Source organism: Apteryx rowi, unplaced genomic scaffold, assembly GCF_003343035.1.
Source record: "Apteryx rowi isolate R43461 unplaced genomic scaffold, aptRow1 scaffold_625, whole genome shotgun sequence".
Taxonomy (NCBI): Eukaryota; Metazoa; Chordata; class Aves; order Apterygiformes; family Apterygidae; genus Apteryx; species Apteryx rowi.
Window position 1 is genome coordinate 181958 of NW_020450900.1, and position 13707 is coordinate 195664.

Consider the following 13707-nt stretch of genomic DNA (forward strand, 5'->3'; position numbering starts at 1 on the left):
AACTGAAACACAGACACTTCCATCTGAACATGAGGAAAAACTTCTTCACTGTGAGGGTGACAGAGCACTGGAACAGGTTGCCCAGAGAGGTTGTGGAGTCTCCTTCTCTGGAGATATTCAAAATGCGCCTGGATGCGATTCTGTGCAATGTGCTCTAGGTGACCCTGCTTGAGCAGGGGGGTTGGACTAGATGATCTCCAGAGGTCCCTTCCAACCTCAGCCATTCTGTGATTCTGTGATTCTGTAACAGCTAAAATTGATTACTTAAGATTAGACATGCACTTGTCTTTTTTTCAAGAATAACTTGTTAGAGACAAGACAAGCTGGAGCAGTTATCAGAAGAACATGAGGAGGTTTAAAAGTTACTTCATGAGTGGAATGGCCCTCTCCATATTTGAGTATTTTTTCTGAAGAAAAAAAGCTGAAGTTGCAAATCCAAACTCACGCCACTAGAGGGTACAGATATGCTAGCATTCATCTATATGCTATCTTTCTATATGTTCTAGTCAAGCTTGACCCAAATAGCAGTATTTTCATTTTTAAAGACAAATATATATTTGATAGCCATGCAGCTTGCAATAAGAAACCAAAAAACACCACACACACCCCCCACCACACACACCCCCCACAATAGCCAAAGTTGTTCAAATATCTATCACCAACTGGAAGAGTAATCTGCAAACAGAACCACATCTGCCTGCAATTACAGACATGATTAAGGTTGCACCTGAGCTTTGCAAAATACAGCTGTAATGCCTTATTGTTAGCGTTCTTGTAACACAGTGAAATTCCCAGCAATACTACCGTATAGCGCACAATTCAGTATAGCGTAATTCTTGGCAATACAGTCTCACACTAGTTAGACTTACTAAGAATTACTCTTCATGAATCTTATCTTCCTTCCTACAGACAATGGATTCAAGTGGATTCCAAGTAGAGATTCTCACTGGTACCTCTAAAAAAATTCACCCCAAAAAAGACTAATGTCTTCAAAGCTACCAACCTAATGTTTCTTACAGAAAATGGGATTGTAATACAAACACTTTGAAGACTGTACTCCACATATTTTAATTGTGGCATCTACTTTAAAAGCAAGCTGATACTTTCGGTAGCTCTCTGAACTGACATTCAACCCAGCGTACAATCTTTATGTTCACTCAGTGATGGTTAAAAGGGGTCCTTGGGTGCTGACCTGCCAAATCAAAGCTTTCCAAAGATGGGAAGCAACAGGGAACAGCAATACACAGGACATTTTTTCTTCCCATAAGAGGTTCTGAAGACTCATCATCTGAACATTTAGAAATCTTATTCCAATCACTGGCTTCATTTGACTTTGTCAGGGGCCAAGGAAGCAAGTCAAAAGTGTGCAGATATATCTTATTGACAGAGTTCAGCAGAAGCATGTTTAGAATTCAAAATTAAAATAATTAATGAACAGGTAGATCTGCTATTCAGAACAATAGAGAAATGGAATTGCTTTCTGCTGAGCCTTTTTGGAAAACACTGCCAACTCCCATAGTCCTTTTAACATCTTTTCTGGTTAAACAATACAATAAGTACATTATCTGAAAGCAGTGTTAATAAATCTGTAGGAGAATGGAAAGTACATGATGCAAGATCCTAAGCAAGTTTATTTAGGGAGAAACTGAACCCCAAACACCATATTACACTCTTGTTACTGTTACAAAAGTACCAGTTCTGGCACATGCTTTAAGTTTACTTCAATATACATATTCTGATTTGATTACAATTTGGTACAGTTTACAATATTACATTGTCAGGGGCTGTATCTTACAAGTGCCAATGAACAGGCTGGACAGATTTTGGTCATTTCAATCTAGGTCCTCAAAGTTTGAGATGTACTAACATGTTCAGCTGCTTTTCATTTGAGTTTTACTATTAGTAAATCTTTCTATTAAAATGCATGCTCTGAAGATGCAAGAAAAAAAAGTAAGTGCTGCTTCACCTATCTTACTCTGACAAGAGAGCTGATGTTAAATCAGTGCAATATGGATCAGTTACACTAAGTAGTTCAGCGTACTCTCCTACTACAGGATGATGATTTCAGACACAGAATCCAGCAGTGATGAGCTAATTTAGCTTGAAGAGGTTAAGGGCAGGGAGCTTGGAGACTGTCAAGCGTCTCCAGTCTTCAGCAAGTAAGAGTTTGTTACTGGTTCTGCAGCTAGGTACGAGCCACTGTTTTACCATCTTCCAATGCAAAAAAAMCCCACAAATCCCCTTAAGGCTATACTAAGTAGTAAGGCCCTCTATGTCTGGAAAACTTTTACTATAATTTCATCCAGCCACCAGAACACACTGCTCTGCAAGTCTTTTCCACACACTGTCCTAATGGCTGCTGTCAGGATTGGGAAAGCTCACCRAAAGAAATGAGAGCTAGTCTCTTGTCCTTACACCACATGTGTTCCTTGAAAAGAGATACTTCGGAAATTATCAAGTTGCCAGAACACATTTATGTCTCCCCTTTGCGTAATTCTAAAAGTAAACCATTACTTGCTACATTTTCACTATAACACTATGAAGTGTCAATGAGCTTGCTATATACCACACTGGAAAGACATTCAAATAAGAAATAAAATAGTATTAAATAAACTTTTGAATGAAGTGCCTAGCTAATACTTTATTCTTCAATTTCAATATCATGAAATATTGCAAAGAAACTGCCTGTTTTGTAGCTATGACAGGAGTCTGGTTTGTTAAAGTTCACAGAAGTTTACCTACCATAAATTTCAGACTGCTCTACACCACATTTCTTTACATTAGTTTGCAGTTACATCTACTCTTAATGTGGCATTAAGATCATTTGGTTTTGCGCTTGACTGCATTGATTTAGGAGAACTAGATGTGGTTTGTCCACATAAGCCTCTGTGGTAATGGGAGACTTCAGCTGCAAGTACACCAGAACAAATGGACTAGAGCGATCATCAACAGTAATGCAAGATTCCTCTATTCCCTTCCCTTTCAAAGAAGCAGTTAGAAGAAGCCATGATTCAACTAATCCATGACACAGGGAAAGAAGCTGTCACCCTTACATTCCTACACTTTATAAGCATCTCCCTTGAAGATTATAGCTATTCAAACCTGTCTCCTTCCTTCAGGAAAGGAAACATGTTATGCACCCTGAAGAAATACAGAAGCACTCTTGGAGGAATCAAGTCAACAGTAAAATCTTGACTCTGTAATAAAGAAGGGAATTGATAAAACTGCTGTTCAAGAAACTCTAGCTATGTAATTGTTTGCCTATATTTGCTTCTAAGCAACAGTTTCTCCTAGTCAGACTGTTTCCTTATCTTCACTATTAAGAAACTATCACCCAACTGCAACACTGTCTCTACAAAATCACAAGACAAAAGCTAAGCTATCATATCCAGAGTTCAGGAGGTAGCTGCTTTAACTTCAGCTTAATCTACAGTTGGGATCTCTTGGCAGAACTACTATGTATTTCCATGGATCATTTCAGGACAGTTACTACCCTCTTCTTGCTTGTAACCTGATACAAAGTCTCATCTGTCAGCTATAAGCTAAATATTRTAACAGAAGAGTTTTAGCCTAATCAATATACTCCAGCATACACAGTCCAAATCCTAGACCTAACTTAATAGGTCATCACCTAACCACGCGGCTGAGGAGCAAAAACTACATTGGGTCTATTCTAACATTCACAGGTTTCCCACCACTCAGATCAGAAGCTCACTTTTCTCAGAACAAAGCCTGTTTCTCCCATGCTAGTTACCACCACAATCACCTTAACTCTCAAAGAAGAAAAAGAATTCAGAAAGCCAAGAAACAAGTTCAAGCCAGATTTCAGAGAAATGCTCATCCTGAAACGTAGAGCCCATCACACCACACTGACTCTAAGTCATTGGTCGCTCTCTCTCAATGTCTAAACTTCAAAATACAGTGAATGACAGCATCAATCAAGTGACACTTACCTCTACTTCCACAGACTGCATTGCTAAATCACATGGTGGTTTTAGTGCTTTAGGTCTTGTTGCATACCAGTAGGTAGTGAGAGCTGCAAAAGCACCAAAACCCATCAGCGTATTTGTTGGAAGGGTGCGCACATACTGTCTGACATCACCAAGTTCTGGCATTCGCAGATGTCTAAACAATTCATGAGCTTGCATTGTAGTTTAATGTGGCTGTCCTGATGCTGGAGTCTGTTGACATAAGAGAAAAAAGTTACACACAAAGATCTGAAATTCCCTTTTGATTCACTGTTGTTGTGGGAAGAGTGATGTGTGCCTTGTCCTACTAGCTTCTCACTACCAGAATAGTTTTTTCTGAAACTAAGTAGGCAATTCCTTCAGCCATTCATAATACAATTAAGTAATAAGCAATTACCAGCTCTAGAAAAATGCTGGGGCTGACAGGAGGCAGTTTCTTCAGGTTTTAAATACTGCTTTAACGGACGCTGCATTTTAACAGAACTTTTGCCTTATTTTTTGAAGAACAGCATCTGACAGATGTAAAATAGTTACTTGTAGAGTAGCTGCGCTGTATGTGCCAAACAGGGAAGGAGGGGAGGGAAAGGCTATGGGAGACATGACTTTCCTTGCATTAACGTAACAGAATTGCACCATAAAAATATCCTAATTCTACAGCAGCACAGTAGTAAGTAGAGATTTTTCATCTCTTAAATCCAATAAAATAACCTCTCCACCTTCTCTACTCTCCCTTCAGTCTTGCACAGAAAGCTTATTGCAGCAAGCTGCCTTCACAGCTGACATCTTTCCATAGCACTGCTGTATTAGCTAGCTTCCTATTTCTCCCAGCGTGATACCAACAGTTCATCTTTGGTCATAAAGCAGAATAAAGCAATATCTAAAGAGGTTTAATGCAGCAACACACAGCAATATAAACAAGCACAGGAAGCACATTTTATTTGTCATGTTCACACAGAAGAAAAAAAGCTAAGAGGAGCCTACTCCTCGCCAGTGCCTCCGTGTTAGCCAACATGGATATTCCACAGCAAGAACAGACCATGGAAAAAAGCATTGCAGTCAGCTCAGCTGGTGCTTTCCTCTATAGCCAAGGTCTCCCAGGACATTCGTCACATGTCGAATCCGGCAGCTCCTGCCCACTAGGTTAGAGGTAAGCAGCAGGCAGGCAGTCTGCCCGGGGGCCAATTGCAACCCGCCCTGCATCACCCCACCGCGCTGAAGGGCGACCGCCAGCCCTGTGCCTCACGGGAACTCGCGCCTGGCAGCCGCGCTCGCAGATGCCTGTCACCAGCTCAGCCTCCTACCACCGGAGGCAGGCTGACAATAGGCTCTGGGGGGCGGGGGGGGGGGGGAATAAAAACAGCAACGGTTATTTGTGTTAAGTTCCCTTTGCTTCAAAAGCTGCAAGTTATTTATTCCAGAAAATTTGGGTCAAACCATTTCCTACAGATAATAAAGTTAGTTAAAAAACAAACAAAAAACCCACCACACTGAAGAAGGCCAGACGTGTTTAAATAGCTAGAACACACTGTGTAACAATACACTGCCGGAAGATAGTAGGGAGGCAGGCCGGCAAAATCCAGTCAGGCAGTTACATGCATATTAGCTTTAAAACCAACTATGCCAGGTTAAGATTTCACATTTCTACAGAAAAATCTCAAGTCTACAATCTGCTGTTGAAACCTCCATTGTTGCAATCAGTTATTCAACTGGGTAACAGGAGAGTTGTCTAGTTCATAAAAAGCCTAATCAGTATTTGGACAAGGATTTGCTAAAGACTGCAAAAAAGCCATAGAAATAGTCCAAAGGGCCCATGTTTTCACAACATTAGCAGAAGGGGAAAGGACCAGGCTGGAACAAAGGTGCAGGTGGTGCGGAGGTGGAAGCCAATTCCAGCCTAGCAAGGGCCATGGACCCCTTGAAAGTCCCATAGCCTGCGGCCACCTCGGAGCCTCCCTTCCCCCCCCCCTTTCACTTGCTTTTACAACATGGCCTCAGGGTACAGCACTGCATCACCTAGAGCAAAAAGCCTTTATTTCACCTGTTTGTACTGTGACACACAGCAGACTACATCTAAAATCTGCAACAAGTTGAACTGAACCAGGGGAAGGTAAAAGAAGAGCTCCTGAACATATTAGGAAGAAATCTTTTCATCTTTCCTTGGCAGGGGGGGAAAAATATTTATATAAATAACTGACTCAATAGTAGGATTACCATGCTTTTGCTTTTTTATGTATAAAATCATACTCCTATCTTTTCAGGTTTTAAAGATACATAGATGAAGGAGAATAAGAATAAAAAAGCCTTTCCAACAACATGCTTAGCTAATAAGCCAGTTTCAGGTAACCTAGTATATATCATGTTATGAAACTAGAAGGGGGGGGTATTATATCAAATGGGTAATAGCAAGCTTAGCTCTTTCCTCCTCAAGCCACACAATAACCACCTCTGACTTTTAAACAGATATTTGATTTCCTCTCTGCATTAGTCATGATGTGTCCTGCATATGTACTGTATGATTTAGGAATGCAACATAATTAGAGAATTACTATTTTGAAAGGCTGTTGTGCTACTACAACTAAGAATTTAAATAAGTTCAGTTCATTCACATAAAAGTCCTATTGTAGTCAAAGAGTTGGTATGATTTAGGACTAGGTAAAGAGGAAAAAAAAACTCACATTCCACCACTTTTCATTTTCTTGACCAGCTTTTGTAGAACAACCTATAACATAAAAATTAAGACTCCCTCAACATAAACAGAGCAGTAAAATACATTACACAGCTTTGATAAAGCCATGATATAACTGCTTAAGAATGTTTTATTACACCTTCTGCCTCATCAACACAAAAAAACAGGGTTAGAACAAAGTTTTCTGCAAGACCAAGCAATTCCTATCTTTAACACTACATACTAAGTCATATCAACTCTTATTTTCTGTACTTAAGACAAAATGAGAAGCAACAGGGAGAACAAAGTCACATTTACAAACATTCCAAACAAAAACAGCCCCTCAAAAGAGGCAGGAGGTTTCAATGCCTCTCAGCCTTCTTTGATCCATCCCCACATTTGCTTGGCCATGCTCTAATTACATCTGACCCTCCAGGGTCTTTCCCCAAGACTAAGAGGAGCAGTTAGAGTCTTTAGATCTAGATACAGAGACCCTCTCAAGAAAGCTTGGATCTGGCTTTCTGTTGCCTTCCCCAGGAGCACTGTACTCAGTCGGGGCTGCTCACCCAAGACAAGCAAAACAGCCTAGCAACACTTTATAGAATTCACTCCCCTTCATTACTTCCACCCTTCAGCACCCAGACTAACTTATAAGAGACCTTTCAGTTTATACAGTCTACTCATGCCTGGACACTCCCAAATCCCTATCTACATGCCTCCATATTTTTGAGTTTCATTAAGATCTTCCCCCACCCTTCATTTTGACCATTGGTAGACTAAAGAAAGTGATCAGTAAGCTATTAACTTTTGCTGCATATCAGCATGAACCATCCACTTGGAAAAAAGCACTTCTAACTACTTTGCCATGGGAAACCTGTCACTTAAGGAGGCTGAGTTGTTCTAGGCTAACAAGACTAATTGACTTAAGTGGTAGTAACACCATGCTTTTTGCAGACTCAAGTACTGCAATTACTTCTTATCCAGATGGGATCTACACTGCAAGTACTGTACTGAGAAACTTGGTTCTGGCACAAGACAGTATGTAGCAATTGATTTTAAGTCATGGCTGGAAACCCCAAGGAAGCAGATCCCCAACGAGCATCAAAGACTGGCCCTTCTTAAGTTGCTACATGTAGCAACAAACCTGGAACAGAATGGACAGTATTTGAGAACCTGAAAAACACACTCTCCCAACACAAACCACAACCAATTGACCTTTGTTTGTTTTTAGTTATGAAACAACACCTGATACACGAAAGAGAAGCTCTAAAGAGCAACAGGACAGAAGAACTACTTCAGAGATAATTACCTGTCCTGGCCACATCTAAGGCAACTGCAGTTCCCAATATTCAGCCTGTGAAAGTATCCCTCTGAATTCATCATATCAGTTCAGTTAGAGTCCTGCACCACTCAGACAAAGAAAGCTCTCTTTACACACACACACACACACACACACATCCTGCAACACCCAAGACTCATTCTTTACAGCAGAGCCAGTATCTCAAGGCAACGACCCAAGTTGGCAAAACTCAGTCATTCTTTGCTGCTCCTACTCTCAGCGTACAATGGGCTATTTACAGAGGGCAGCAGTCTCCCCATTGTCTATCCATAGGCAGACATCGTTCGAGTGTAACAGAAGAGAACAGGAGAGCAGCCATCAGCTTCTTTATTGCAAAGAAAACAACCCCCACGAACCAATGGCTTCTCTTTATCTCCACCCTTATATTTAGATGAGCAGTAGACCAGCACTGAGGTGGCTTGCAATACTGTAAAGTTCACCACATGGTATAAGAGGAGAGGATGCTTTATTTCTGTGGCCTCTTACAAGCAGAAGAAAGCCACAAGGTAAGCTATCTATCTCTTATTATGAGTAATAGGGCCCTAAAGTTCTCTAGACTTTTTGACTAYGATATGCTGGAATTGGGGACCAACCACCCACATACCTTCAGGTTATCCTGGTAACCATTAGCCATTACAGTTTGTTTTTACTGTTGCAGGTTACTCTGTAGAGCTCCCAAGGACTTCTGCAGTACTGAAGTCCTTCTCCACTCATCCTTTAAAAGAGCAAGTGCAGCATCATATTCTACCTTCTTTACTGAGTACAAAAGAGGGTGCAACAAATAGCTTTGGCTATTGACAAGAGAAATCCTTTTGTCTGAATAAAACATATAATCCTAATCTGATGGTGCAATTTATGATCAGCCTAAATTTAAAACAGTCCAACCCATCCCAGATACATTACATGTTCCCACAACCCATTTTGTGCTGGCCGGGCACTCATCTGGTTGCACAGTCAGATTAGGGAGGTGATCTAGCACAGAGCAATTTGCCTGGAAGAGTTTTGATCCTAGTTCTCAGCTAGATCAACTCTCTTGATACCCAGATAGCCATTAGCTCCCTGGAAGAAACAAGGCAGCATAGCTGGGGGAAGGATGGGATGGGCAGTTGTAATACTGCATCTTAAGCATGCAACTATAAATACACTGGATGCAAGTCCTCTGAGGATTTTCTCCCCTGTCCCTGAGTCAAGGAAGTAACTTGACTGAGGTCTTGCAACTACCTACAACACAGCCAAAACTGCAACCAGAAGAAGGGAAGCCACAACCACCCTCACGATGCTGCAAAGGAACACAGGTTAACTGAGACCTGAAGGGGATTCCCCAGTTTAAGCCTCCCATAACATCAACTCTACAACCAGATGTCTCGCACAGTGCAGCTGAAGGTTGTCACATATGACATGTGGGTCTGGCCTCAGCCAAAGGCCTTTCCTGAACAAAGGAAATATCTTTTTGTTTAGGAAGAGCTCCACTGTTGAATTGTAGTATGGTCTAATCCACTACTCTGTCCTCACCCTCCTCCAAATTAAAAACCTAAGTCTCATTTTACCTGATGTGGCCTAGACTCGCCCTCAACCATGTTTCAGAGCTATAAACCCTCCTACACAGCAGTAACTGCCAGATTCACTTTCTTGCAAAGGTGAAGAGGAAGGAACTGAAAACCTGTTATTGAGGAACACATCCCACACCTAGGCAGCAGCCAGGAGGGCCCCCCCCCCAATCATTTGCCCACTTCCACCCTGCCACAACAGCTCCACAGTCAGGCTCTGAGCAAATACAGCCAGCATCATGCAGTAGTTCAGGTTGCCTTTGGTGGTTCAGCTCCTGCTCCTGCACTTAGGACAAGCCAGAGGACTGAAGGGAAACTGGCTGCAAGCTAGATTCAATCCCCATCAGTTGAACAATGGCAATTTACCTTAAGATGAAACTGAAGAAATTAAGACTCTTGCTGCAGCCTTTAAGAAGCACTACAACTGACACTGATGTGTCAAGGCTCTGCCCCTCTGCAAGGGAAGTCACGACCCTGTCCTCAGATGTTTGGCTGCAACCCTCTCACAATCACATGGAACACCTGCATTCTTGCCCCTTAATGATGTCCAACCAGTAATATGAGTGCATGCCAATGAGGTCACTGGAGTTTATTCAAGTTCATGAGCTGAACAACATGACAAGAGCCAGCTCAGTGTCCTTTTGTGCACTTAAGAGTCCTTTAGGTGCACTGGTAACACCACATATTACAGACAATCAATATGTCCCACTAAAACCCTTAAGACAATAATCAATTTAAGACTTTCCTTTGATCTGAGCCTATACACATCCTGGATCAGTAAATAATCTTATAATTTTTCAAAGACAGAAGAAGATGCTAAAAAAAAAAAAAAATCTATTTTGAAACCTAAATTACTATTCCCATGAGAACTGCATCCCTACAGCTCTTAGTTGTCAAGTTCTCCTGTGGCACTTGGGCAATTAGGGCACTCCTGTGTTAAGATCTCTCAATCCAAATACAGTTTAGATGGCAATCAGCCTACAGGGGTAAATTGCTACAAGCCAGCAGTTTCCTGGTGGTATTAACAGCTTGAATAGATTATAATTTATTCACTCTAGTTATTCCAGGAAAATGCTACTATTCAAAAAGCCCAGTATGCACATCAAGTTAACACACGCTTCATGTGCTCACCTGAGACTGCGCAAGAATGAATTTGTTGCCTGTATTTCTGTAACCTTAAATCTTGCAGAAGGGTAACTGGGTCAGGCACATTTAAGTGACGTTGTATCACACAGGGTAGTGTTTACATTCCAAATCCTTAGAAGGAAGTAAAAAACTAAGATACACAACTTGTAACATTAGGACACCAAATAGATCAGTTAGTACTTACTAAAAGCGACTGGTTCACCAGACAGTTACCAGCACCACAAGAAACAGTAAGAGAAACCAAGCAACTCCTTGACCTCAGGTATTAAGGCATCACTCTACTTCCTTCCAAGTCAGTGATACTAAGCATTTTCTTCCAGCTTTCCTAGGAAACTAATCCCTCCTCACTAGTCTATTAATGCAATTCAAATGCAGAGGCCAGGTTTTTAAAGCAAAGCAAGTGCACTATCAAACTAAAAAGCTTAAGAGTTTTAGATTTAAGAACTGTAATTCATACAAAAAGCCAGGAGTCTCTTACTGCAAACAGCTTTTTGCACAGGACAGTGTCATGCACTTCTGCTACAAGCCTTTAACAAGGGCGGTCCAACTATAAAAAGACTTTTTTCTCCAAATCTCTGCAAAACTGTAAAAGCTGTTTTCAGGCAATAATGAACAAACCATCAGTACTACCAAGAGCTTGAAATCAAAATGAGTGTTTTAATATCATATTCTGTCATTTGAAGATGAATGAACTCCCAACATAAAATGAAAGGCAGCAAGGGAGACCAGAAGCCTTTGTGTTAAAGTGTCCTAGCTTTAGATCAGATGGATCTGCAGAAATGCAAACCCCTCTATCTGTAGCCAGGTTTCATACTACAGTCTTTAAAGGTCAGTGCTGTACAGCAATGCTTCCTTTCCCAACAACACAGTCAACGCTCATGCAATACTATTTATTAGTGGACAAACTGCCTCCCCTCCTATTTGTGAGAATTTCTGTGGAGTTACCACTGGTTATATTTAACATATAAAGATATTCAATGAATTTTGACTTGTAGAGCAAGTTAGCAATACTTGGAAGTCACCTGTGATGCAAAAATTGGCTTCCTTACTCTATCAAAGTCCATGATTTAATCAGACAACATCTCTCCTTCAGTCACAAGCTTTTTCTCCCTCACTGCTGCACATCTGAGAAATTTGGTGCTATTAGCCCTTACTGAGCCTGTTTCAGTCAACTGTATTCCTGAGACTAAGGAAAAGCCCTACTGTATTCTATTGCTCATGTTAGCCCAAAAGTGCCATTCTCTTGGTGGGCAAGAGAGAGAAGAGACAGTTTACTGTTCCCCACTCACAGTCAATAGACTAAGGAGAGAGAAGTTATAACCAACCTCTTTATCTCCTCAGAAATCCAATGCAGTATTAATTTCCAGTGGACTGATTAGGTAGGAAAGTCAGCTACAGGGSCTTTACTCAAAGAAACAGGAGAGTTACTTACCCAGATAACTATTAAAAAGAATTTTCTTTCATTCCCTTTTGAATTAATAGTTTTGCTTTTCACCGATACCAACCTTGTATTTGCCCTTGAAGCTAAAGGCTGCTGGGGGGTTGCTTCTCAAGAATTGATGACCTACTTCCAACCTCACGTTGGCTGATTGGTAGTTGTTAAACAGTATCTTCCAAATTCAGAAGTTGCTTTTTACATTCAATATATTCGCTGAAGTTCTCAGAATAGGCTAAGGCCATTTGCTCAAGATCTTGAATTGAGTACACTACACAACAGCCACTTGTTATTACAAGCTTTAGGTTTTCCATTAGCCAGTCTCAGACATTTTCATATTTGAATATAAGCAAGCAAGATATCTTTGGACTTCAAAGAACCAGCCAGTAACAGTATAGCTCCATGAGGAACTTGGTGTTTAACACAGAAAGAAGTTTTCTGGACAACCAATACAGTTACTGCTGATGAAGGGAAATATATATATATATAATTTTTTTTTCCTGTGAAGTCCACTTTCTTGCATCCAAAAGTTCTTGTATAATCTGAGAGTGTGTTCTAAAGGAGTGAGCACTATTCCCTGTAGAGCAATACAGATGAAAACCTGCTAATAAACACATGGAGCAGTTTTCCTATGTAGGTACAGATCTAGAGCTAGGGAGCTTCAAGTTACTTTAGACTTCACTCTTTCCTACCACAGGGTCTGATCAGTGTATCTTGAACTCTATCCCAACAGACAGATGTGCTTAGATGGATTGAAAGGTCCAAAGGTGTTTCTGCAATACCCCAGACAGCCCACAGACTTGCCCTTCAGAAATTCAGAAGGCTTTAAGTGTTGTAATTCCTGTTCAACAGGAAAAAGAAATGTATGCACCTTAGAACAAAAGCGCTGTTGAATCAGGATAAATCCCTACACTGTAGCACTGCAAGTACTATCTAACAGCCTGAAAAGCCAGAGTCACTCAACCTTCAATTTAAGAGCACTTTGCCTCACACTATGTTACAGTATGCACTCTCAACTGTATCTAAACAAACAAACCCAGATGCTTCAAGAATGCACTCTACTTGAACATAAGAGAAAAACCCTTCTTGAGATATACAAGACAGGGTCCAGCAGCTAAATATTAAGCTGAAGCTTTTAATATTCTGCACTGCATGCACTAGCCCATTCCCTGTTTCTCAGTTTAGGGAAAAGAAAATACAGACCACAAAATTATACTCTTGGAGCAAGGAGCCGGCTAGGGTAGAACACATCCCGAAGCTGAAGTTGTTTATCTCATTGCAGCCGTGCTGTACTACAGGAACACTGCAGTGCTTGAGCTGGAAACAATACTCTGCGAGGCTCGGCTGTAACAATACTTGAAGGAGGTCAGAGACAACAGCTTTTGTAAGAGATTTTTGTGCTCAGTGGAAACTAAGCTGACTTAAAATTCCTACTTCAAAGGGATACTTATCAGTGCATTTCGGGGTGGAAAAACAGAGCCACAGAAACGCAGCCGAATTAGCTTGGCGCGGAGAGCCCGACTGGGGGAGGACGGCGAGCACCGCCGAGCCGCGCCGCGCCGCGCCGCAGCGGATCCCGCCTCAGGCGAGCTCCGCGGCACCCAGCC

At 41.3% G+C, this 13707-nt stretch overlaps 1 protein-coding gene across 4 annotated transcripts in view; it reads right to left on the minus strand.

Moving 5' to 3' along the window:
* Positions 1-13707, minus strand: part of ACSL1 (acyl-CoA synthetase long chain family member 1) — a 63651-nt gene that overhangs the window by 32236 nt on the left and 17708 nt on the right. For 3 of the 4 annotated variants that reach the window (XM_026084082.1, XM_026084079.1, XM_026084081.1), the window contains exon 2: positions 3954-4181. In XM_026084082.1, coding sequence (XP_025939867.1) covers positions 3954-4148 — 195 coding nt within the window. In that variant the 5' untranslated portion in view covers positions 4149-4181. Of the gene's footprint in view, positions 1-3953; positions 4182-13303; positions 13356-13707 lie in introns of those variants that run through there. The other variant, XM_026084080.1, reaches the window with a different exon arrangement.